A 27833-nucleotide genomic window follows, 5' to 3' on the forward strand; every position below is an offset into this window, starting at 1 on the left:
AGATACAGAATGATTTTCTCACTAAGTTCAGAGCAAAAAGAAATTTTGCCTGTGTAAAATCTCTCTCATACTCACCAATAAAGAACATTCTGCAGTTACAAGTCTCCTGACAATCCTGTCATTTGTGCACGAAAAATAGTCTGTCCTATGCTCCCACCCCAATTTCTACAGGTGTATAAATTTGTTTTTGTCAGTAGTTTGCAAATACAATCCAATGACACACAAGCACCGTCTGTATTCTGTAACAGTATGCCATTTCTATATAATTGTACTGCTAGCCATGTAATCCCAGTCTATTTTTTCACAGGCAGTTAAAACATGGTGGCTACTCAATTCACAAAATAATCAACATCCAGTGATTATGGTTTGTAAGCAGCATAAACTGAATTCATACTGTCACAAAATTCTATTGTTCATTACCTGTATCTCTTTCAAACACAACAGTGAGTTTGGTTAAAAAAAAGAGGAGAAGGAGGGGAGAGGCGTTTTCAAAAAGGAAATTAGAATAGAATAGAATAGAATAGAATAGAATAGAACAGAACAGAACAGAACAGAACAGAACAGAAGTATTTCGGTTGGAAGGGACCTACAATGAACATCTAGTCCCACTGCCTGACCAATGCAGGGCTGACCAAAAGTTAAAGCACGTTATCAAGGGCATTGTCCAAATGTCTCTCAAACACTGACAGGCTTGGGGCATCGACCACCTCTCTAGGAAGCCTGTTCCAGTGTTAGACCACCCTCTCAATAAAGAAATGTGCAGCTTTGAACCATTCCCACATGTCCTATCACTGGACACCAGGGAAAAGAGATCAGCACCTCCCTCTCCACCTCCCCTCCTCAGGAAGCTGTAGGGAGCCATGAGGTGACCCTCAGCCTCCTTTTCTCCAAACAAGACATGCCCAAAGTCCTCAGCTGCTCCTCACAGGACATTTCTTCCAGCCCTGTCACCAGCTTTGTTGCCCTCCTCTGGACTCATTCAAGGACCTTCACACCCTTCCTAAACGGCGGGGCCCAGAACCGCACACAGCACTGAAGGTGAGGCCACACCAACGCTGAATACAGCGGGACGATCACCTCTTTGGACCGGCTCGTTATGCCGTGCTTGATGCGCCCCAGGATGCGGTTTGCCCCCTGGGCTGCCAGGGCACAGTGCTGGCTGCTGCTGAGCCTGCTGTCGACCAGCACCCCCAGATCCCTTTCTGCAGGGCTGCTCTCCAGCCACTCCTCTCCTAATTTATGCTTGTGCCCAGTGCTACCCTGTGCTAGGTGCAGAATCCGGTGTTTGTTCTTGTTAAATTTCATCCCATTAATCATTGCCCACTGCTCCAATCTATCCAGATCCCTCTGCAAGGCCTCTTGTCCCTCAACAGAGTCAACAGCATGTCCCAGTTTGGTATCATCAGCAAACTTGCTAATGGTGCATTCAAATCCTGCATCCAGATCATTGATCTTGGAAGTTTTGAAAAACTTAGTAAACTTCATTTTTATTGACATCTGAAATGGAAAATATTTGTTGTGCATTTGTTTTCTCAATTGTCAGCTACACTGATAGCTAAACTGCCTATTTGAGAGGTGAACATGAGCAAGTTGTACTACAACAGAATCAGAATAAAATAATTTTAAAATTTCATATGACTCAAAACCTACTTCTCCCCGCTCCAGAAGGAAAACCTTAGTGCATTTTTAGTTTTCATGGAGAAGCAGACTGCTCCACATGTTCGGGACCCTGAACTTTCCTTGCCTTCAACGGAAAGTGAAGTTGTTGAAGACCTGTAGATACCAGTATCCTAATCTAAAGAAAGCCAAAAAGTGTGAGGTCCTTCCACAGATTAAAACCTATGACAAAGCACACCAAATGAGTGCTCCCTACTAATAGTAACAAACATTGCAGAATATGTTGCAGTATATTTAAACAAATCTAGTATACTGCAGTCATCATTTTGATGACCGCACATTCTGCAGTTCATCAGCTGCCAGTGAAATAACTGCACAATAGTTAACTAACTGTTGAAGGATACGCAGGTATTCTAGTGTTTGTTAGGCCTTCAGATTAATACTAGAAGTAAAAAGCTTGCATGCTGTGCCAAAACCAGCAGAGTTATGAATGCAAGAGATATGAATGTAAAGAATGTAAAAATGCTTCTCTGGAGGCCTACAGACATGACACAGAGGCTCCCTCCATCTGGTCCACAGCAGTATGAGTATTACACAGATTTTTAGCACGCAAGCATGGTCTGTTCTACAGTCCCAAAAGCTCAGGAAGCCAAACCCCTAGAAAGAGATAACATGCGAGACTTGCTGAGGTCTTCAGCAAGCAGCACAGCGTTTTTGATTCTGCACAAAGGATCTGTGAAAATATATTGACAAAAAAAAAAAAAAAAAAAAAGGCAAAAAAGCAGGTCATTGGTCCTCTCTGCTGACTATAACAGGTCATTTTGAAAAAAATGTTTAATATTACAGTTAACATGAATCTACCTCAGTCCAGTTGCTCACTGTCCAGTCAGACGGGCACAAGACATCTCTGTTGCATGACAGATGGGTCTTTGGTTTAAACAGGTGCTGGCACTCTGTGACAGCCAGCGCCTGCTCATCAGATCCCACTGTCTGGATGCAAAGGACAGTTCGCTTCTTCTGGCCTGTTGGGCCACACGTGGTTGAACATTTCTGCCATTCTCCTGCCCACCATCTGAAAACCAGGGGGGTAAGAAACATCAGAAAACAATCCATCACAAACACATTAAGGAAGAAGCCAGAGACTACAAAGAAAAGAACCAGCAACTTCAGTTCTGCATTCAGATATATGCTTTTCGTATTCAGTCCAGATATTCAAGGTTTCCCATCTGCCCTGTGCTCCAGTACCAGCCAGTCACTGAAAGATGCTGATTCCCAGACAGCAGCAGGCACTGATGTTTCTACAATGCGTAAGAATCCACTGAGTAGAGATGGTCTTTGAAATCCAAATTTGAGGAACTGCTAGCAAGTTTAGTAATCTATTTGCTCTATCCTATTGTTTATCTGCTTACTGCTACCTCAGTACAGAAACAGTTAACAAATGAGAATCACCAGAGAGTCTGTAATGACAGCATAGAGGTGGAGAAGGTCCCCTCACACATGTCTATGCAGCCAGTACTGCACAAATGCTGAAACTGGCCCTGCGTTACCTCCAGAAGGGGAAGCAGCGAGGCACAGAACCCCAGAAACCAGGCTAGTCAGAGCTATGCTGCATGCGCCCATGTGGCCATCAGCGCCCTGCAGTGCTGTACCCCTTGGTCTAGTCTCTGGGTCTGCACTAGCCTGGACTTTTCTGTACTTTGTTACTTCACAAAGTAAAAACGAGCCCCTTAAGTGTCTCTACCCTGATTAAAGATGGTCTTCCATAGCATGCTATGCAATGTTCCACCGAATGAAAGATAAATGTTTCCTCTAGTGCAGTATTTCCCAATGCAAAACATCTTAGCAACAAGAGCCATCCCCTTTGTATTCAGTTTACTTCAGCCTTTCTCCAGCTTCATCCACCTATTTATTCTCATGCTGATCCAGACTGGATCAAATATCTGCATACCTGCCTTCCATGATAAGAAAGGAAGGCAAAAACTTCTGTGTTTCTACTATTTGAGAAGCATTGGCATCAACTGTGACATTTGCCTAAAGATTTACCTTTACACTTTTTTTTTTTTAAAAAAAAAAAGTCTTTTTCCTTCCTGTTTAGAGTGGCCTAGGCAAGAACATAGCTCCAAGATACTGTATAAAAAATCTGGTCCAGCTGTGAACTCTAAGCCACAAAAGATCCTAGACAATATTACTGGTTCTTGAGTTTTGAAGGACGTCATGACAAAGCCTTATGCTGAAAACGAAACAGGAATATGTTTAGAAAACACCTTTCTAGACAGAAAGGTGGAAAAAACCTGGTTTTGGCTTACAACCAACACCATTCTACTGTATTTTTTTCTTTTTAAGGTCAATGAACTTAGAGCAAAATAATCCCATTCTGAAAAGTACATCAAAGTTCAACATCCCATTTTATAACAGTTTTTGCTCCTTGCTTTGTCTCCCATCGTACTGCATTTCTGGCTTCTTCAGTTTGCTGACAATCCCCCTCCCCTTTCCTCCGTAGTTTCCATGTTCCTTCTCTGTTTCCTGATTAATTTATTTTTTCAGTTGCAAATGAGCTGTCACTGATGTGGAAGGCACTGATATCTATTCCTAATCATTTTAAAAAAAAAGACTCAGAGCAATCAAGCTATGCACACAGCTCATTTGTGCAACCATCTGGTCTTCTCTGGGTTACCTACGCCTACCTTCCTTCTCTTTAGTTATGTACACATACCGCATTTCCTTTTAAATTACCCTAGAAGTCCTTTGGGGCACAGACTGTTTTGCTACACGCTCTAGAACGCAGCCTATTGCCACCACAACACTGTGCAAGGCCTCTAGACATTGATGTAATAAAAGAACAAATGATTTTACTCCTTCTCCTGCCATTCCTTGGATTGTTTCTTGCTCTTCCAGGCTTCTTCAAATAACAAAGGAAAACTAACAAGTGGTTAAAGAGAAAAAGCGAGTGCACCTCAGCAGAACACAGCAATAAAAAAAGAGAAAAATCTATTATCGCAACCTGAATCCAGCCATTTCAGGGTTGCTTTTATCTCTTGCATCTTCTTTCCAATTTTATAATCTCAAGTATCTTGTAAATTGCTGACACTTTGGCACAAATGCAACTAGAAGTACGTGAATTGCCCTATTAATTTTAATGGGACTAGATCACGTATTTCAAGCTACAGACAAGCTAAGCTGACACACCCTCCCTCACCGTTTTCAAATGGCTCTGAGTGAGGGTTCAGCAGTTTGCAGGTTTAAATACTGAACTCCTAGCAATAAATTATCAGAGCTTACCACAGAACCTATCTTGATCAGCAGTAATGGTGCGTGATTACCTATTGCACGCAAAACAACTTTTAAAAGTCATGGAAGAAAATAAGGTGCTCCAAAGTTAGGCAATCCCAGAATTAAGATTTTATCCTATTCCATGTTCATGGTCAGTCTCAAGGTATGTTTAGTCATGTAGCTTTTTCTATAGAGTTCTTCCTCATTCAGTGCCGGTAAATGACGGTACTGGTGAGCCAAGTAGTTAATTGCCCGGCACCATGTTTACCACACGCATCTCAAAAAACTTTCTCTGACTGAAAGTTTATTCTTATCAGTAACTGGAGTTTTTGATGCTTCATTTTCCTATTTCCATTCTAGGGTACGTGCACGTGCCTTAAACACTGAAGCATGAGAAACTTAACATGGAAGCACATGCACTCTTGTCTCTTCATGGTCCCCACTGAGGACTTCTGAACTGCAGCATCCTAGCTGAAGGGGAAGAAGGCAAAGCAAGGATGGCAGAACATTTACCATCCATTTGTCTGTTCTGCTACAAGACGACCCAAAGCAGGTCATGGACCACAGAGAAGGGAGCAGCACCAGAGTGATTTATCTTGGAACTTCTGCTGTCTCCTCACCAAAACTGGAGGTGACTGCTGAGCACACATCCAGAACTGACATGGCAATCTGAGATCCAAACATGCAACTTCTAAGCTGAAATGACCAAGCTGTCGGACCTCCCAGCTGTATGCTAAAGAGTGGAGGGCACTGCCAGACAGACTTAGTTTGGGCAGGTTATAAACACGGCTTTCTTTAGATCACACATACAGAGAGATACTCGGCAAAGAAAAGGATAGGGGGAAGAAACTAGTAGGTAGCTGCGCTGACTGTGGTGAGAGACCGAGACAAGTTGGTGGAAACTGAAGCCTGATGGGAGTTGCCATCCAATACTTGTTCCTACCTTTGGTTTCTGATGGCATTTACCACTACAGGACTGAGGACTTCTTAAATATGAATGCATCACCTGGTCTCTGCAAAGTGACAGGACTTTCTTATCTCCACAGGCAGGCATGGGATGGAACGATTGTGGTAACACACAAGCAAAATGCATAATTTGTGTAATTAATTTGTGTGAGCACTAATTTTCCTGATGCTATCAAAACAGAGAGCAGTCTGTATGGTGAAAGCATAACCTCAGGTAGTTTTCAGCTGCAGCTGTGAGTGCTAGGCTCTTCTGCAATCCAGCCTGGGACAGAGGTAGGGAGACAGTCTGATTCTCTCAGATGGCATTCAGCTGCCTTAAATGAGACCTATATCTTTTCCTCCCACACTGAGTTTCCAAGGTCTGTAACAATTAAGGCAGGGCCCAACAGCCTTGTCCGTTATACAATCCTCATCTATACCTAGATGATGTGTGCTGAATGAGGTGTGGATCCTATTGAAAAAGTAGTAGCACAGGATTTTGGAACCAAAGTCTACTATATTCATGCCTATGGGGCTGAATGTTCCCTCCCTCACACCATACTGTGTCACACCTAAAGAAAGATTGTACATTCTTTCACTATGTATTTGTATCAGGCACAGCAGATACAAACAGGGCACTGATTTTCACTCTGTGTATTATAACAGAAACAAGATTTCCTATTATTATTATACTGTTGGAGTCTACTAAGCACTCTGGAAGCAGGACAATACAATAACAGCAGATAAAAAGCAGGAGATACCAAGTACTTGTAAAATAATCTACTTATGGTTACTCTATTCAAATAGGTAGTCAGGTTAAAAAGGCTCCAGGCAATTTTCTTTACATGGAAGAGCAAAACTTTTATTCACAAATAGTTAAAATCTCACTCTTTTTCTTCAAGTAGTATCTGTGGATTTTTATCATTAACACCTATGGAGCCAAATACCTGCCTACCAAAGAAACATGGAACTGGAAACCATATGTAAGAGCATAATATGGAAAAAAGCATACATTTATGCTACAGTCTCGTTGCACTGCTAAGCAACGTCACTCAAGTTTTACATGAGTGGTTGTATGTCATTTTAAATCCCAACTGTTCAGCCATCTTTATTTTGTGCTGCGTCAATATGTGGCATACAGGTATTGCGACATTTTAAATATTTTATTTGTTTTGCTCCAGATTCTTTTAGTAGAAAGTGTGGGAAAAATAAATGTAGACCAAATCAGCTAAAAACCAAGAATGTTAAGACTCGGACTTCTCAGAAGCCTGTCATTTAAACAGTTTACAATTAACTTCCTGAAACAGATTAATGAGATACGATCTGGTTTGCAAGAGTCACAAACATTATAGCAATGTTATTCTTTGCCTGTAGCTACTGTTTGAGAGATTATCTAATGCTAATTTAGTGGTCTAGCAGCTAGTTTCACGGTAGCATGTTTTCCATCAGTGGGATTTAGCAGATCGTAGGAGGGAGGGTTTCGCAAGAGAACATGCTTCTTGTTTTAGATAGGATGTTCCTATAAAGAAACTGGTTAACTGTTGGGAAGTGCAAGATCATCTAACAGTTTCTGTCCCGTGGCTGCAGCACTAACCAAAGATCCTCCCACCAGTGTCATGTTTAACACTGTCCTTAACTCTAGCACAGAATTTATCCACCTCTCTACAGAACACTTGGTCTTCAGCAGCTTCACATCAACTCTCAGTTATCCTCTATCATGCCATATGGGACAGTCACACCTTCCTCCAACATTCAGATTTTCTTTAGAACCAACAAATGAACAAACTGCACTAAGTGCTGTCTTGCATTTCAGATGAAGATGTGTAACCATCTTTCTGGATTAGAGGTGACACATATGCCATGGAAAGTAAATGACAACAAAATCCCATGCTAGGACTACAGCTTGGAACAGAGACCAGATCTACAAAATGAAGGGCTTGGGAAGGGTGGATAGGAATTCATTCTTCACTGCCATCTCTTCCAACAGAAAAACGGAGAGCCACCAACAGAAACTAGTGAGAGCCAGGTTCAAAATAATTAAAATGAGGTGGTGCTTCACACAGCAGGCGTTAAAGCTGTGGAACATCTTGCAGGGGAAGTTGTATATGGTAGAAGTTTTACTAGGTTGCAGAGGGAGGCTGGACAAGTACTTGGAAGAGAGGCCCATTGGAGGTTACTGATTAGACAAGCCATAAAAGCCTCTGGAAATGCTTTGAAATAAAACCAGTTGGAAGCTGGAAGAGTATTAGAAAGATATATAATTTAGGCCTGCCTTGTCTTTACTCTTCCTTAGGCACGTAGGCCCTGCTGGGAGGCAGAACAGGGACTTAGACCCTTGGTCACACTACTACAGTCAGTTTTCTGTTATTAAGAGAAAAATAAATACACATCGTGACTCTAGAACTAAATACATATGAGTTTCCTGCACTGCATTTTGTCAGTATTTTGCTCTCCTCAGAAGGATAACTAGTGCTTTCCTCTGCAGTGCAGAATGAGCTTGAGAAGCATCACTCAGGCTGGCAGCATGAGAGCTTTTCTGCCTGGCCTGCAGAAGAGCTTGGTTCACACGTCACATAATTCTACAATCTGCCCAACAAGGGACAAATTCTGCTCCCTCAAGAGCAGGCCTGAATAATGTAGTTACTTCGAACAAATGGGCTAAACTGAGCTCATTTGGAACTCTGGAATACATAGCACAGTTTATATGCGCTATAAATAAAAAACACCCCCACATATGTGGGTAGGCTCAGCTCTTGACTAGTCAAATAGTTAGTAAGTTTGATCTACTGTTGATTGATTTCCCCTGCAGCCTGGGGTGAAGACCCTGGTGAGGTAGGCTGTCCTCCTGCAGCCTGTGGAGGTCCACGGTGGAGCAGATATCTACTTGCAGTCCATGGAGGACCCCATGCCAGAGTAGGTGGATGCCCGAAGAAGGCTGTGACCCTGTGGGAAGCCTGCACTGGAGCAGACTCCTGGAGGACCTGTGGACCCGTGGAGAGAGGAGCCCATGCTAGAGCAGGTTTGCTGGCAGGACCTGTCACACCATGGGGCCCACGCTAGAGCAGCCTCTTCCCGAAGGACGGCACCCCATGGAAGGGACCCATGCAGCCCATGAAAAGGACTCATGTTGGAGAAGTTCATGGAGAACTGTCTCCTGTGGGAGGGACCCCACACTGGAGCCACGGAAGAGTGTGAGGAGTCCTCTCCCTGAGGAGGAAGAAGCGGCAGAGACAACGTGTGATGAACTGACTGCAACCCCCATTCCCTGTCCCCCTGCGCCACCGGGAGGGGAGGAGGTAGAGAAAATCAAGAGTGAAGTTGAGCCTGGGAAGAAGGGAGTGGTGGTAGGAAGGTGTTTTAAGATTTGGGTTTATTTCTCATTATCCTACTCTGATTTGATTGGTAACAAATTAAAATCATTTTTCCCCAGTCAAGTCTGTTTTGCCCGTGACGGTAATTGGTGAATGATCTCTCCCTGTCCCTATCTCAACGCACAAGCTTTTCATTATATTTTCTCTCCCCTGTCCAGCTGAGGAGGGGAGTGACAGAGCAGCTTTAGTGGGCACCTGGCGTCCAGCCACAGTCAACCCACCACAACGCTTTTTAACAGTCATTTATAGAGGCTGCAAGCGCAAAGCTGTAATTCTCAGAGGAGGCATCAGATACTGTTGTGAAGATACTTGGAAATAACTAATAAAATCAATAGCCATGTAGAATTTTTTACGTTAAAGCTTCATGAAATTCACTGCTGGCAAAAGTAATGTGATACACTTTAAGGGAATCACTGTAATGACTTTGATTTGATTCTGATTTAAGTAGAATTACTACAGAAAGACTGATATACCATTGTGAACAGCATGATAAACAATTTCCAAAGGCAATGAAAGACAAAAGCAAGATGTTCCAGTACCTAAAGCATGATACTAAAACCAATATTGATCCCTTCCAGCAAATCTGTGCCCATTTTACAAGCCCACAATTCTGCTGTCACCTGGAATGTCTGCTACGGTTAGTCTTCCTTACCCTACTCACTAAAATGGGACAACAGAAAAAACAGAGATGAAAATAAAGTAAAATAATGTTATGGGAATGGCAAAAATTATTCCCATGTGATCACAGATAGAAGAAAGTTGCACTTTGCTGAAAGGAAAAAATAAGAAGGGACGTAATAAAAAATTTCAAATAATGTGTTATAAAGAAGGTATAATAATAAAGAAGTGGGCATTCCCACCCCTCCTCCCTCACAAAAAGGACAAAGGAGTATAAAAATATACTGAAAAACAGCATCAAAAGGCTTAAAAAAACCTCTCTGCAAGTTAGTTTTTGGAACACACGGTAATACATTATCACTCTAGCTAAGACAGGAATAGGATTTTTAAAATAAATAAGAATTTATACCGTTTTCAGACACACCTGCACCTAAATTGAACAAAAAGAGTATCTATACAGATGAGAGAGCAATATCTGCCATTCACAGCACACACTGCTCAGTAACTTGCATTGGAAGCTTCTTAGGGCAGCTCACTCCTAATCTGTTAATTTCTGGGTTTCTGCCACCTTGCTCTGAAATGCTTGGGAGCTCTCACCATAGCAGGTCATTGATGCCACACTAATCTGTATTAGAACCAACATTTTCCTTTGAATAAGGCTGCTTTTTAGCATTACCAGAGCCCTCCCAGTACCCGTTACCTGGGTGGACAGTCCTTTTCGTAGCATTTCTTTTGTCGCCCGTTTGGCTGTGTTGCTGGGTCACAGAAGGAGTTTTTGATTGCTCCGCTTCCCTTCCACACGCAGTGGGCAATCTGGCGCCGCACCCCTGCCAAAGACACCAAAAAAATTAACAGTAATCCATGTAGGCTGGGGATAAGGTGCAGAAATCCTCTAGCATGAGTAGTACATGCTGGTCGTACTCCACATCCCAGAACACAGTTAACAGCTGTGAAAGTCAGTTCTGCTGAATGTCTGGGCTAAGTCAGGTATAAGCATCCTTTAATCAAGCTGAAAAGGCGTTAAGCAGAGCTCTTTTGGATCAGATAGCTCAAGCAATACATTAGAAAGCACTTTCCTTAACCTCTATTTAGTTGTCAGCCTCAGAAAGGCTCCTGCAGGCCCTGAAGCACATTTAAAGGGCTATGAATGGTTCTTGGATAACTCACAGTAAGAGGCAGCACAGCAGCATCAGGCTGTTCATGGCAAGGGTATTTTTGCTGATCTTTTCTTTGTACTTCTGGGAAGACTGTTTAAGCAGAATACAAACTGGAGTGTATCAGTAAAACTGTAACTCTGTGACTCTTAATGCTGAATTCCATTTTTAAGAGGTTTTGGTACGAAACTTGACCGAAAATGATGATGCCATAATAGGAGGGAGAAAATCTTCTGTTTTCTAAATAACTAATACACAGCACTCATCACAAAAGGCAAAGCACAGTAATTATGACAGACACAGAGACTTCCCATACATACAATCTGGGTTATTTCCTAACAGTTCCACTTACAAAGACTCCCATGCGTTTAGCAGAAAGAAACATGAACAAAAATACTGCATTGCCCTAGTGCGAATCTAAAGAAAGTCAGTTTCCAGAGGTCTGCCTTCCACATAGTTCTGCAATAATTTGGGGTAGGTCCTGTGCTGCAATCTCAGTGTAAAAAAAGTATTGTGATATTACAGTTTGAAAGGCTGTAGCTAGACTGATACAGAGGCATTAAAATAGTGGCATTAGGCCCAAACAAATCCCAGGGACTAAGACGACTGAAGAAACCTGGTTTATTAACTCTCATTAAATCAACTGTGCTATTAATTCACAGCAATTAATACGCAGGCGGTAGATCACTGTATCTCTGTGACTTTTATCCTTCTCCTGGGAAGCGAAGGGCCTAGCAGCACTGTTACTATGGTGTCAGGAATAAGTGTTAGGCTGTTCTGCAGAAGATTTAGGAATCAAGCTTTTCCTTGCCTCACACCTCCTAATAACTACTGTGGGAAACTATCTGGAAGATCAGAACAGTAATCAATAGACAGTAATACTTGGGAAATATGAAAATATTCCTCTATACAACATATACTTATGTTCCTCTATGCAGCAATGTCCGTATATATGGCAACTGAAACATATTTCCTAAAATTTCATGCTAGCATTATGGTTATCTCGCTTTACATAATTTCACAGCATTCAAATTTTTTTCCTTTCCAAAATTCAACAATCTACTTATAAAAATAAATACAGAAAAACCAGAATACCAACTCTAATACTAAGAAATCCAAAGCTAGCAACAGAGGTAACTTTTGGTGGGAGAACTGAGCATGGGCTGCATGTGTGAAAGGGAGGCTGTAGTCAGATATTACTGAAAAAGGCCTCCACAACACAAGGAAATTAAAAACATTCTATGCATATTTGGGTCATTCCATAGAAGCAGATGGAAACCTATATCTCATTTTATAGCACATTAAGACATCAGGTCTGTGACACTGTAAGGAAACGCTATAGCTTTTGGAGTACTTTCAGACTTGCGACAGAGACAGACAAGACAATTACTGACAACAGCACAGGATTTGATGACTGAGTCTCCTCCAGTCATACATGAAGGTTTTTTTGCTAAAACAAGGATTAGTTTCACCTGGAAGGGAGGATTAAGGGACTGCAGCCCTGTGCTCCCATTAATACCCTTCACTGAGGCATTCAAGCTCCCGTGTACATGACATGGAGGTTGCTGCATGTCTCTGCAGCATGGCTGGATGTGGCTCTCTCCTGTCCCTAGGGCACTTCAAGCAGCAGAAAGCTTTTTGGTCCAGTGCAGGACTCCCAGTGAGCAGTTCTCTGTTTTATGCTATGAAAAATGTAACTGGAATAGTTACAACCTTCCTGCTTGTTGTAAACAAAGCAGTTCACAGAAATATGTTTCTGTCCCTTTCAAAATCATGATATGTTGCTGTTACAAATGCAAATAAGAGAACTCTTTTGCTTTGGTAAATTTTTTAGTGTCATTTCAGCTGCTGTAATTCACTTTAAAACCACTATAAACCTTTGCAAAAGTTACGTTTTGACGCTGTACATTCTCATAAAACATTTTCTGATCACTGGCATCAATAAACTAATTTATTCACACAAACAATTTTTTTATGGAAGTTGTGTGAACTCCCACTGTAGTTTAAAAATCTGAAAAGTTCTGGATGGATGTATATGTTTAAAGAAGCCATAAATGCACAGTTTTTTCATCGTGACTGTGTATAGTTCAGTTCCAAAGTTGGAAGGAATCTTATATGCATATATTGATACACACATCCATATGTAGGTATGCATGTAATGACATAATGAAATACAGGGGTTTTTTTCAGCTTGAGCAAGTTGAACTAGAAAACATTGCAAAAGTAGAAAACTAGTCACCTCACACCAACCCTGCCCTACCAAACGTTTACACAGTTACATAACTTAAATGTGTAATATCTACTTTAAATCACAGATTAAAAATTGTAAATATAGTTAAAAACTCAGTAAAATTGGAAACACTATTTCTATAGGGCTCTGAGAGGGTAGCAGTTTTCCTCCCTTCACCTCTTTTACTTCTCTCTGACCTCAGTGCTAACTAGTCCATGCTGACAACTGTTTTGCAGGCACAAATATGCTGGCTGTATTCATCAGGACACTGTCTTGTGTCCATAATCCCACTGCAAAGATATTGCTTTTTCCTCTGGAGTGGAAACATCCCATTCCTTTCTGCTCACCTCAGCACTCATTGCACTATGGCCCTTCCCACACCATGTTTGTTTACACAGAAGGGTACCATCTCAGCTCTGTGAAAAAAATCCTACAAATATTTCTGGAAAAAAAAAGATAAACCAAGACTGACAACAGTCAGACCGAAGAATGGTCTTGATTTTACTAAATCTGCTCAGAGATTGCTTCTGCCTCTCTGTGTCACTTCATCCCTAATGCAGGACATTTTAGATGGGAGGCTGACCTACTCAGCTCCTGATTTCTCACTTAGTTTGCAAAATAAGCTGCCAGTTTAAAATCGTTTGGGTGTGGAAGGTTTTTGAAACAGAAATTAGAAATCTGTTCACTGCATAGCCCTCAGTTTGGGCAAAATTAAGGCTGAGAACAACAGAATTGAAGGACCAGAAGTAAACACACAAAATGTGTATGCAAAAGAGCGTATTTGATTGCAAAACTAATTTGAACACGTAATTGTCACAGTTGCGCATCAAATCAGATACTCTGCAAGGAGTTCACTTTGGTATTTGAATGAACAAGTTATATTCAGTGCATGCACAAGTTATGTACACAAGAGCCAACCTTTACATACTTGGTGTTATAAAACTTAGACCCATAACAGTGAATGAAAATAGAGTGACCTTTGTTTACTAAAATCAATGCTACAAGTTTAGCACTACGTTTCAGTTCAGGCACATCTGGAGGTAATTTTGCAAAGTAGCCCTGAAAACAGTTGTGAAGGATTTACAGGGCACATAACAATTAACCCCCAAACAAATCTTACAGTTAATTCCTTTTGCAAAGCTTTGAAAATTTGCCAATTACTGATGTTATCTATGGAGAAGTAAATAGTTGAGGTTGCCTAATATTCTCCCTTAGTTGCAGCTGTGACGCGTTTTGCTTCTCATTACACTCAATGCCAGTCAAAGCTAGTTCTAAGAAACACGATTAAAGCCTTTAGACAAGAATGAAGGATTTATACTTGTAATTTCTAATTGACCATTATTTAAAGAAAGAATAATAGGTAGTTGGTCTAGAAAAAAAACTCAGTGAGGCATTTAGATTAATCTTCCTATAAAAAACCTTAAAGGCTTTACACGCTGTCTTGACAGCAGCCTCTGGAGCAACAGGCTCTTGGCCAGAGGGTGCAGCAGTCTGGAGGACACTGTCTGGTGTGCTCACATTCTGACTGCTAAGCAATTCCTTTCTGCATAAAGCAAATGGCAGGCAGAGAGTCAAACTGCCCTGCAGTGAGGACAGAGCAAGGCTTATGATTTTTACTATAAATTATCCCCTTCATTTCTTTGCCATGAAATGGATTGCGATGTAATTACTGAACTATTTTCTACATTGCAAATGATATCAGGTATTGCAATGTGTTCTCCTGTTCCCTGCACGCAGTACTAGGTATGTTTGCTATAGAAAACATTTATTTTTCAGACAATATTTTTTCACTGTTCGATGGTGTTATTGCAGACTGGCCAGACCCACTCTTTGAGACTACAAAAGACAGGGGCACCTGAAGGAAATGAAAGAAAACATGAGCACATTTGCATCTTCTCTTTCTCACTTGCAATGGAGTTGGGGAAGGATATGGGTCAGGGCACGGTGTGGTGCTACCTTGAGGCCAGGAATCTTTTGGAAAATATTTTTAGGGAGCTGCCCTGGGTTAATTCTGAGAAGGGATAGCTTCACTCTATAAAGACATTATTAATCACTGGGACTTTTTCCAGGTACATTTCCCTTGGATAAGGAGCTGTATCATAGGGCTAAAACTGTATTTTTTCTCTTAGGACAGATAAGGCTTGCCTGCATCAGCCCATTCCTGTGCCCGTAGCCCCATTTGTCACTGCCTAACTCAGCTTCACTCTCTTGGCTCCAGAAAGCATTTGTTTGCGTTGTCCTGATCTCTGGGGCTACAAAAGGCCAAAGTGCCCTCGGATTTACTGTTACCAAATTGACCAGTCGTGATAAGAGGCCCTATACTGAATCTTGAGGCAGGTCCAGCTTTGCCAGGAGAACAAAATTGTAGGTAAGGATCAATTTCTCCCACTGGCTGTGGCCTCAAAGTCAGTTCAATAGTTCACCTTTCTTGGCCCTCCCTTTTATCCTGAAAAACTATTGGTTTATTATGTACCAAATGATAACTGCAGAATTCCTTTAAGATTATTTTACTACTACTTTTAGTCTAACTAAATGCAACTTCTCATATCTCCTTGACCCCCACTGTAGGCTTGTCTTCAGCAAGACTTGCCATGCAGCACACCGACAGCAGAACATGATCTTGCCTACTTCAATGCACGTTCTCTTCCACACTTTTCAAAAACACTTCAAATGCCTGATATTGGGCACAACAGGTCTGTTACTGCCAACAGCAATAAATTCTGAATCTAAACAGAGTGTACATTCAGATAAAATCAATCTCATCATTCAAAGCCATAAGTCTCTTCTGTGGAAGTCAGAGAAGGGTATTGCTTAATCCGGCAACATTGGGAACATTCAGTTCTGCCTTTATTTACCTCCTGGTCCTGAACTGAACTCGTGGGGATCAAACCACAATAATGCATAACCGTGTGAGACTTTCTGTTTCTAAGTCAACAATTGCAACCATGCCCATATTCCCTGCTAAATGTAGCAAGACTTTAAGAGTTTCCAAATTTCCATAATGAAGGAGAGCTAACATTTTCCAAATACACCTTCCCTGCTGCTATGCCCTTTTTTTTATGCAGTAAAGCTCCAGGTATTTTTGCTGGTGTGTTTGTGCTCTGATCATCTGGGCATAAACCTGCTATATTACTGCACCAGCGGGGGCTTAGGAGGGCCAGCTAGCTCAGATTCAGCACCAAGCTAATATGTCAACAGCACAGCTGGTCCACATTGAGACAGCACAGAGCACAACCAGATTAAGCATCAGGTACCTGCAGAAAACTACAGACAGACTGTAGTATCAGAGCTCCCCTGGTTCAAGTGATGGACTGAAGCACTGTGCCAGGGTTTCCCTTTTTTCTGGGCAGGGAGTAAGCGACAATACCCTGACTGCATCACATATTAGCAGATTACATCCTCCTTTAGACCTGTTCAGTTACTTTTATAAATGTATGTATCTAAGAGGAAAGAGAGCACAGGGTCTATTAATTTATTTTCTCCTGTCCATGAAGGAATGCAGATAACTGGGAAGGCTTCTGTGCCCTTTTTGAACGGTGATGCACCTCTTGATTCCCCCGCAAACTCATGTCAATAAGTCTACAATCTTGCCTGAAACATATAATTTCTACTTATGCAAAGAAAAAGTCAATGAACTCAAGAAACATTTATTAAGAGCTCAAAGACAGTAAACAGGGGAAGCCACTTATTAAATAAAAACTGAAAAAACCCTGTATCCTGCAGTCCTCTATTTAAGTAATCCATGTGGCAGTTAGAAATCAAAGCCGAGTCACACAGTTCTTTAGCCAGAAGGTAGTACACAGGGTTATAATTTACTTAGTGAGAAACAGTTCTGGGAAAAGTGCAGATTATGTAAAAAAAACCAAGACAACATAATAAACGGCCTGATAACACTTTTTTCCCTCCTCTTTTTGTTACCATGCCAATTGTTACATTAAACACTATTCACAGCTAGATATCAGAACTAAAACACACAGCATGCAATTAAGTAAAACACTTGTTTTGGGTATCTACCTAAAGAAATTTTTTTTTTTTTCTGCTAACCAGAAAGCACACGGTGTGTTTTGTGCTGAGAGACCCTTCTCAAAAAGAAAAAAATAAAAAACAAACCACATAAATATTTGCACAAACATATATATATGGATGTATAAACATCTCTATAATATGTCCACTATATATCTATATCAAAATTTTTTTTTATAATATAGAAATGTTACTGGGATGGGATAATTTACTGTATTCTTCTAAAATTCTTCTTTTAATCTTCTAAAATTAAGGCCATAGAATGTCCTTTGTTCATATCACTGAAAAAGCATTATTTTAGTGTCTTCCCTGACAGGAAAGATTAAAAAAATGTTACTCCTGTAATCGTCACTGCGTCTAGACTCCCAACTGGATTTGTTACAACATGTGTTTGTCTTTTTCTTTCCTTCTGGAAAGTACTTAAAGCAAGCAATAATTATCAAAAAACACCGACAATAACCTAGCAATAGAAAAAGAAAAGGCTTATTTCATATTGTTTTTCCAGTGGCTGTAACATTGATCTTCTACTGTTCTGTACAGTTTTCACACAGATGGTCAAAGAACAAGGTTCCCATCCTATCTCCAGGACTCGACCCTGGAGATGGACTTTCTACAAGGGCGTGTAGTGACATGACGAGGGGTAACGGTTTTAAACTGAAAGAGGGGAGATTTAGATTAGATATTAGGAAGAAATTCTTTCCTGTGAGGGTGGTGAGACACTGGAACAGGTTGCCTAGAGAAGTGGTGGAAGTGCTGGAAGTGCTCAAGGCCAGGTTGGATGGGGCTTTGAGCAACCTGGTCTAGTGGAAAGGTGTCCCTGCCCATGGCAGGGGGGTTGGAGCTGGATGATCTTTAAGGTCCCTTCCAACCCAAAACATTCTATGATTCTTCCGTCCAGTGAAACTGAGGAACTAATTCAGACAGAAGGCTGCAATCTCTTTCCCCCAAGTGCACACTTCCTTTCACACAAAATATTTTTCTCATCTTTTAAAAATTATTCCCACAAAGGATGGACAGAAACCTTTACTTTTGTAAAGAAACCTTCACTCTTTTTATCCTTATCGTTGGTTTACTGCAAGCATGAATTTCATCTCATTGATCTGTTAACTATTTCAAAGAAAGTTTTCCTGCTAGAATTTTCTGTGTGTTACCAAAGGAAAACTTCTAGACCTGTTGTAAAATCCTACTTCATGGTCGTCATTCTGCTTGGCTGGTTTAACATGCTGCACAGAACTACAATGTAACTGCAGCTGTTCCCAAGTCATTGTACTAAGAGTGACAAAGACATGTAAGTTCTCAAGACTGACTTAAATAATCATTGAGAAATGCACAAAAAGCATTGTTGCTTATCAAGGCAGGACAGAAATGAAGAATATCAGGGGGAAGTGATCATCCCCCTGTACTTGGCACTGGTGAGGCCGCACCTCGAATACTGAGTTCTGTTTTGGGCCCCTCACTACAAGAAAGACATCGAGGTGCTGGGCGAGTCCAAAGAAGGGCACTGAAGCTGGTGAAGGGTCTAGAGCGCAAGTCTTCTGAGAAGCAGCTGAAGGAACTGGGCTTGTTTAGTCTGGAGAAAAGGAGGCTCAGGGGAGGCCTTATCACTCTCTACAACTACCTGAAAGGAGGTTGTAGCAAGGTGGGTGTCTGTCTCTTCTCCCAGGTAACAAGTGACAGGATGAGAGCAGACTGCCTCAAGTTGTGCCACGGGAGGTTTAGATCGAATATTAGGAAAAATTTCTTCACCAAAAGTGTTATCAAGCATTGGAACAGGCTGCCCAGGGAAATGGTGGAGTCACCATCTGTGAAGGTATTTAAAAGACGTGTAGACGTGGTGCTTAGGGACATGGTTTAGTGGTGGACTTGGCAGTGCCTGGGTAACGGTTGGACTTGATGATCTTAGAGGTCCTTTCTAACCAAAGTGATTCTATGATCCTGTATTTTTTGTAGTTAACATATTGGAAAGACCCAATAGGGAAACATGAGTAGGTCATAAATTAGTATTGCTGGGACACAGGGTCATTGTGAATAATGTTGACAACAAATCATGAGGAAAAGAAAACTGTAGCTTTTCATTTTGGTTCACAGAGGTTGAGAATTTCAGGGCAGGTGTTACAGAAACCTATTTGCCGTAAACGATTGAATAACATTTTATTTTAAAGCCAAAATACATTATTGTAACCATGTGATCTGATTTCCCACCAAATGCAAATAAAAGAACCTTACCTCTTTGAAAACACTGTCTGGATAACTTAAAGTAAAGATGAGATTTGCCAGCAATGAAGACAAACAGTAACCGAAAAAGCAAGTGAGGAATTACCTCTTCCACAGGTAACACTGCAGGCTGTCCAATCTCCATACTGCCAAAAATACTCTGGCTCTCCAATCTCATTCTCATTACTTTCTTCTTTACGTACAGTATATTCATACTTGATTCCAGGGTTAGTTTCTTGAAAAAGTAGCTGGAAAAAGAGTGTGGTTTATTTAATTACTTATGATTTTAATAATGTACTAGCCCAAAGCTTTCAAAGCATGAAAACAGAAGAATCAGCAAGGTTTAAAGCAGCACATTTTGGAGTCTACTACCAGTTCAGAAAAGTAGACTGGCAAAACTTCCATTTGTGTGCCCACAGTGGCATACGTGTATCTTTCTAAGACACCGTTGTTTGCAATGCACTTTTGCAAGCACAGTTGGGAGTAAGTGGGTCAGTGTAATTGGTATCCTATTGACTGCAAGAAAAGATAATGCAAAGTCCATCCAAGGCACTGCCAAATGTGCTGCTGATTAAGAGCTATTGCCTATCACCATTATAAATTATAATTTCCCTGCCCTTCTGAAATAGCTGTTACAAAACAACCACTTGGTCAGAAAATTACAGACTTTATTCAGACACTGCTTTAATAATATTTTTCAGTGTTTCTGGAATTAGAAGGAAAATTCCAATTGAGAAGAGCCACTCAAGAAATTTACCATTTGGCTGATGATAGGGAGAAATGAAAAACATCATCAAGGGATAAAAGACTTCAGCAATGAACTTCTACTCTTCCTCTTAATTGTTTCCTTGACCTTGTCACTGACAGTGAAGACTGAGCACCCATTAGATGTGCCTTGTCACCAGACGTTCAAAGTGTGAAAGTGGCTCCCATCACACCCCTAATACTTCTTTTAATTGCATGGTGGATACACAGACAAACAAGCCAGGAAATATACATTCAGAGAACAGAGGCACAATTTAAAACTATTTTTGCAGAATTAACAGAAGCTGGTTACATTTAAGTTAGAATCTATAAAAAAGGGAGCAACTCAGTGGATGCTAAATGGATCCATTTCACTTACCATAAACTATTAATCCATCTATCTAATGCTGTATTTTCTCGCTCAGTGTAAGCTGTCACTGCTGTCAGCCTTCCCTAGCTCTCACTGTTTGTTCACAGCATGACATCAGCTCCCTTTTTGTGATAAATAAGATACTTTTCATCTGGGTCTGGTTCACATCACAGCCACATGCTGGTCTAAGCTGGCACAAGAGACAAGGATGTTTGGGCAAAGGACTGACCAACTACAGGTGGCAGGATCCCTATCCTAGTGGCCACACTGGATTATACCAGCCTCTAATAATCATCAGACTATGACACTGGACATCTATTTTCAGGCTGGATGAACAACCCTCTCAAGTAAGGTGTTTATTCCTCTCCAAAACAGCTCAAGTGATTTTTGCAAGACAGTATGCTAATAAGAGTAGTTTATATAAAAATATATGTATTTTTCCAGCCTCAGTTTCAGAGACTCGGCACATTCTGCTGCCATCCAAACCCAACAGGTTCTGCTAGTGATCTCCTATTTACCTGAATCCATATTGATTCATTGGTGGGTCCTGCAGCAGTCAGATTTTCTAGATCCCCCGTTCTGTCATACTGAAATATCGTGCCTGCCACTTTGTATTCACCATTCCACTGGATGATAAAGCCCCCATTCAGGTAATACTTTTCTGGATCTTTGCCTCGCACAGCAAGGAAATTTCCTGCTTCTGCAACTTCCATGACTTTGATTCCCCTTGCACCTTTCGGAATTAGCCCAATATCAACGTATCCTAAGAGACAAGAAAGGTTTATGTAGGTAAACAACAAAAATGTCATTGCATTTTACTTACGTATAAGATTACTAAAATATTAGCTTTGCTTGAAAACATATACAAATATGCTATCACAGAGCTTGCATTTCAATCAGATAATAGCATGATTTTCCAAGCCAGGTTTTCCAGTATCGACTGGGGAACACGAATACGCATTGTGTTTAGGCAATGACAGCGGCATTAGAAGGGATATGGAGGTGAATGTTTTTCCAAGCTGCACCAGGGGAAATCTACTCCACAGATGAGCATGAACATCTCCACAACCATACACAAGGGCTCTGGCATACTGCAATGTGAGTAATCTGGAAAAATGCCAGGGAGTCCCAGCAAGTTAACAGTCTGTTGTGGGAAAGGTCTTTTCAATTTGTAAGGAATGTTTTCATCTGTCACCAACGTACACATATGTACATAATTCCATGTACCTTCTGTTAAGTCGTTCTACTTCTCCATGACTGTTTCCCATAGATAAACGTGCTACAAAAAACTGAATGTTATTCAAATACCTCAAATTACTATGATCAGTTGAACACATTTTTATAAACTACTGATTTTCATAAGGAAGTTCAACAGTTCTTCATGTATAAAGTTATCTGTAAAAAGAGATTTTTGGCATGTGTGTTAAGAATGAACCCAGAGCATCTATTACAGAATTTTGTTTGCACCACAGGCAATATATGACATCAGGCTATGTGCTTCTCACCCTACAGGGACCTGCTATTGCTACTGAACTGTAAAAACAGGAAGTTCACACAGAAATTTGAACACAAACTCAGATGGCTTCCTTGCTATCGCTCCTGGCTGGGCTTTAGAAACTGAATGAATGACAGCTCTACAGCAGGTGCCCTGGGAGCGTGAGCTGCAATTTGTGCTGGTTTACTTCAAGACTGGAAGATATGCGGTTTCACAGTTCTCATCACACACTGCTGAGGTCATGAATTAATTCTGACACTCAGATCCTGTTCACCTTTCTTGTGAAATAACCTTATCACCTTTGATTACTCACTCACGTGAGTGAGAAAAACCACACTGGGAGTACTAAGTGATCTTCAGTATGAACACTCTCCAACTACCAGAAGTACTTATGTGCTGTGCAACAACCTCCTGTCATAAGTAAGTGCCCCAAAGTCTTTAACATCTGAATTTTCTTTGCAGCTCTTTTGTGGGGTGATAAGTATTGGTTCTAATGTCATAGGTTGCTTATGGTACAAAAAAAGACCTGTCTACTTCAGGCCCTTCCTAATTATATTAATAGTATATAATTATATACATGTTTTTCCAGTCATTAACATTGAAAAGGGAGTTTTCTGGATGTCACCTTTTGCAAGTTTCCTAGACTGACTGCAGAAATCCAAACTTTTCAGTCTTTCATAAGTGAAGAGAACAACAAAATCTGGAGGATTAATGAACAACTCTATTATAGGAAACCAGTGGTCTAGGTCTATTCTAAGTAAACAAGGTCTAATGATTCTCCCAAATGTTCTATTCATTCAATGCAGAGGAGACATGTTATGAACACAGTGTGTGATCATGTAACTAAAGGCTTGATTAGAAGGCACGGTCACAAGTGGGCCAAATTAACACAGCATAGAAAATCTTAATTGTGTCATGTCCTGACAGCTTGGCTTTGCAACACTGGTGTCCCTTTTTCAGTAGGTTTTTTTTGGATGTGTCCTGGTTTGGCCCAAACCAGGCCAATTAGTCTTAGAGAAACCAAGGTCACTGCTAAATTCCTCACTGCTTATGAGTGAAGAGCCAAAGGGGGGTCGCAGCTGCAGGGGGGAGCAGACAGGGCAGGTGACCCAAGATTGACCAAAGAGGTATTCCATCCCACACACGTCATTCTCACTTTCCTATTTATCACTAACCCACTGCCTCCTGGAGGTGGGGCCCAGGAGGGAGGGGCCCTCCTGTCTCCCACTGATTGGTACCAGCTTTGCCAGTTTCCAGTTAAAAGCCTGCAGGTGTGATGGCAGTGGGAGCTATTGCATTTTCCCCTCTGCCTGTGCTGGGGGGAGGTACTGCATTTTCCCCTCTGCCTGTGCTGGGGGAGCAACTCTGCCTGAGGAGGATTTCCAAGCTCTCAGTCTTGGCTTTGTATATATTTGTATATATTTGTATATATTTGATTATTTCTATTATTATTGTTATTATACTCTTTTTCATTATTATAGTTTATTAAAACTGTTTTAACTTTTCAACCCATAAGTCTCTCTCCCTTTTCCCTTTCCCTTTCCCTTAGTGGGGGGGGGAGAGGGTTAACAGAGAGCATCTGCCACCTGGTTAATAGCTAGCCCAGCTTTAAACTGTGACAGGATGTAATTAGAATAACATTTGTTCAAAACACAAAGTATAAAAACAATAAAACATAATTTTCTTTCTGTTGTCACATAAAAGTCTGTATCCTCTCAAGTTTTGCATAATTATTTTTGTCTGAATCACATTCTGTCACTCATAAACCTGATTTTAAATGTATTGTAACTGTCTGGTGATAGATGTTACCATTTGGTCACACTTTCTTCTCCCTGGCCCTCCTTTTTTCTGACGAGATAAATTACCTTCTGATTTCCCAGAACCTCACACTAATTCCCAGTGAATGTTATCTGCTTTTGTAAGCAAAGCTAATCAGCAACAAGCTTTTGAGTATGTCACTCAACATAATAAATTTTTGTTTAAAAATTATGTGGATGGTGTTTATATAATTGTTCCTGGTTATATGGTTTCATATAATAAGGATCTAGAGATCTGAGATTCAATAACAGTCAAAATGTCATCTGCCTACATGCTGTGCTCATTAAATCCTGGAGCATCCATATTGTGGGTGCTACCACACACCCATGAAATGGCAACTCTCAGATGCTATTAATCTTTCCTTTTTTAATTAAAATTAAATCTATATGCTCCTAACATGGATGAGAGTACAACATGAATAAATTAATGCTACCATTGTTATAGGTAGCACGTGTATAGCAACGAGCTATACACGTTGTTATAGGTGTAGCTCTACCAAGACTGAAGAGCCTGTTTCTCTTTTCCCATTACTGTGAGAGAGGAGTAATTTCACTCAGGTGGTTAGCACAGTATTGAAGATCAGATGATAATCAGATCCGGCTATTTCTCCTTACCACAACAGCTCCCATCCTGCTCTCCAGTTTGCTGTATCTGAGAGCTTCTCTCTCTTAAAAATACACGTTACTGAGGCACGATTTTCCTCTAAGCCAGGCTCTAGGCACTACCACAAGAATATTATGTGGAAAACAGCACAGGCTCCCGGTGGCATATTGGGTTTGCCAGTCAAGGTGTAGTGGCATACAGCCTTCCCATGGAATAGAGGGAGCACTGCAGTGTGTTATGGTAATGGGAAAAAAATTATAGCCCAGAGACAGTCTCCTAAGTGAGGATCCAGGAGACCTTCCAGTCTCTCAGATCAATATTTGCATCATGGCTATGTCCAGACTCCATCTCAGGGCTAGGTTCAGACACGTACCAGATCTCCATCTGCACTTTGGTTACATGAAAAAGAAACAGAGGTAGCAGGGAGACCATGGCACATGTCGATTCAGTCCCAGCGAAGTTGGTCAGGAGATAATGGGACCAGGATAAACCTCCAGGTTAGGGTGAGTACAGCCATAGTTTCCTTGTTTGTCCATCACTTTGCTAAAATTCAGCACCTGATCTTGCCTTCTGACTGGCAGAGTAAGACATCTCCACCCCTATTGTACAATCCCTCATTTCATAATTTTCATAAATTTAAATGCATTATCCCCTTGCTACTGAAAGTTGGAAAACTCATTTCCTCCTTCACACACAAAAAGGTGAAGACAGGACAATTACCCATCCTTCTGACCACCACTTGTTTCCTAGCCACTCCTCCTTCCCAGGCAGATCCCTTTGTATGATCCTCACAACCTCATTTCCCCTTTTTGTTGTCCATTTACTCCACTCTCCCTGCACATGCCACAGTCCTAATCCCCTGTTCCTTGTGCCTCAGTCTTTCTCCTACCCCAACGCTTCTCCTCATCCAGCAGCTCAATTTGTTCTCCTTCCAAAAGAGTTTGCACACCTTGCAAACATTCTGCTGTACACAGTAACGCTCCTTTGCAGTACACAGTAACGCTCCTTTGCAGTCATCATAATAACATGAACAAGAACAGGGATTTCCACTTTTAAATACTCCACGTCAAAATAAAAGCAGACTCCTTCTACCTTAACAACAGGAGAGCTTGTGACTTCTTTGCCCAGGCCTAGACCTTGCTTTTCAATGCCCTGCTCATGTTGCAACCTTTCTGCCATAAGAGTTCCACTGAAGCAACTTCAATGATTTTCAAATGAACCTCCTGAAAAGAAGGTGCAGGTCAGGCACTTGCTAATATTAGTGTCAATGGCTGAGACCATTTGTGCACATCAGACCTCTGATTTTTTTTCCATCATGAAACTCTAATGGAATCCATTACACAGATGATGCTGCCATCCCTGCCCCTGTGCTGGGAGCCTCTGGACCGCTACTCCCATTTTGTACACACAGGAAAGGCAAAGAATTTTAAAGAAAATCCAAGTAAATAATACAGATTTTAAAACTTTTTTCTGAACATGAGGTGGTAGGACTTCAGGTAAAACTGATCACCCTGCCCTGCAGTGAAAGGCTGAATAATTAAAACTCTTTCCTAGCATTTCATTAGCCTGACCTGGCAACTTAGTCAACTTGCAGACAGAATACACACTGCTGCAACACCAGACCCAAGAAAGACCCTGCTGGACGTAGGTTCTGAATAAAGCTTTAAATCAAAATATATTAGCTTAGATTTTGTATTTCTCTGTGCCATTAAACATAGGAAAAACTCTTCAAATCTTCTTCCTTGCCAGCAACTGGCAGCATGCTTTGGTCCAGTTTTGTTATCTATACTGAATTTATGAGCCTGAAGTCTTTATGTTTACATAAACTCTGCCATAAATCTGTACGGCAAGACAGAACACCACAGTAACTGTCAGAGACAAAAAGAAGCCAGATACTGTGAACAAAACTATTTTCCTATTCTCAGTTTAACACCTGTGAACATCAGCGAGAACCACGCATTGTCTTAAAATCTGAAGAACCCACCAACCTCTGCCTTTCCTGACATTTTTCCTTATTTTGTCTGCAATGGAGTCAGTGTCCATAGAAGGGAAACAATCTGCAGAATCAGTCAATTTTTTACCGAATCTAAAGAAAGCAATGAAATAATTTTACTTAACACCAGTATCCCTCAGCAGTATCTGTCAGTGAGGCTTATTGAATCTTGGGGCAAGGAAAAACTAAGTGAAGATAAATCACAAAATGAATTTAAATATAATAAGAGGCACTTAACCTCCCATGTGTTACAGTACTGGACTTGCTCAGTAAAATTGTTATTTGAAAATAAAATTCACGTCAACTGCAGCCTTGGAAAATCCAAACACAGTCAGAGTGAATTTTAGAGTAGCAGAAGCAAAAGATCAGAGGCTGAAGGGTTACTGTAGTATTGGAGGAGAAGGAGCTCTAGATTTTCCTTTTTAAGTCTCGCACACATATACAACCTGCACTGCTGCATGACTGCAGGCATCTTCACAGTTCACCTGTGGGACACAGAGCAGAGGAAAGCAAAGCCAAGTACACAGTAAAGAACCTGAAATATTAAAATTGCTTTTCCCCCAAGCTTTGGAAAATCTTACCAAACCAGCTCTAAATTATTAGCACAAATCATATTTGTGCAAATCAGAATTATTTTATTAAAAAAAAAAACCACAAACCCAAAAGCCAGCCAAAGCCACACCCTCACCGCAGTTTCTCTCTCCTCACTAGCACAGTATTGCTTTGGAGATTTCTCGTATCTGCACCAGCCTCCTTCTTCAGCCACAGACCTAGTTCTAAGCACACCCTCCAGTCCCTGTCTTCTTAGCTCGCCCCCTCCTGTCCTGGTTTGCCATTCAAAGCTGTTCATCCTGGCTGTCTCTTCCATCTCCAGCTCACCGCCATGGTTCTCATTCAGTTTTAGTCTCCCATTCCCTCTAGACTCTCTGGCTCCCATTCATCCCATACAAGGCAACTTAAATCCTAAATGTCTCACTGCCATCTGTGAAGAAAGGCTCAGTCCTCTGAGTGCTGATTCGAATGACCTTAACCCTGCAGGGAGTTACTTTTCTCCCCTTTCAAGCCAAAGGCATCCCACAGAAAATTTTAGAGCAACCAGAAGTGCAAAGTTCTGCATGGCGAAGAGGTGGCACCTAATCACCAGAGGTAATGGTATCAGATTTATGACACTTAGAAATGAATCCCCAAACCACTCACTCCAGCATTTTCTTGGTTCTTTACACCGTCCAGAGACTCGGTCCAGATTTTCCAAGGTGGTAAATTACACTGATTTTGTAAATGTGCTTGTTATTTTGGGTTCTATTATTATCTACGTAACTTGCGTAGGCCTGATGGCCTCTGACATAATTTTTGTTAGACAAGGTGAAC

General features: G+C 41.1%; 1 protein-coding gene across 1 annotated transcript in view; it reads right to left on the reverse strand.

Annotated features, from left to right (window-relative positions):
• The window catches only part of ADAMTS12 (ADAM metallopeptidase with thrombospondin type 1 motif 12), a 176725-nt gene that overhangs the window by 18815 nt on the left and 130077 nt on the right, over positions 1-27833 (reverse strand). The window contains 4 exon segments of the mRNA XM_068422777.1: positions 2479-2689; positions 10522-10648; positions 19549-19690; positions 21075-21319. Of these exon segments, the coding sequence (XP_068278878.1) occupies positions 2479-2689; positions 10522-10648; positions 19549-19690; positions 21075-21319 (725 nt within the window).

Source organism: Nyctibius grandis, chromosome Z (genome assembly GCF_013368605.1).
Source record: "Nyctibius grandis isolate bNycGra1 chromosome Z, bNycGra1.pri, whole genome shotgun sequence".
NCBI classification, from domain to species: domain Eukaryota; kingdom Metazoa; phylum Chordata; class Aves; order Nyctibiiformes; family Nyctibiidae; genus Nyctibius; species Nyctibius grandis.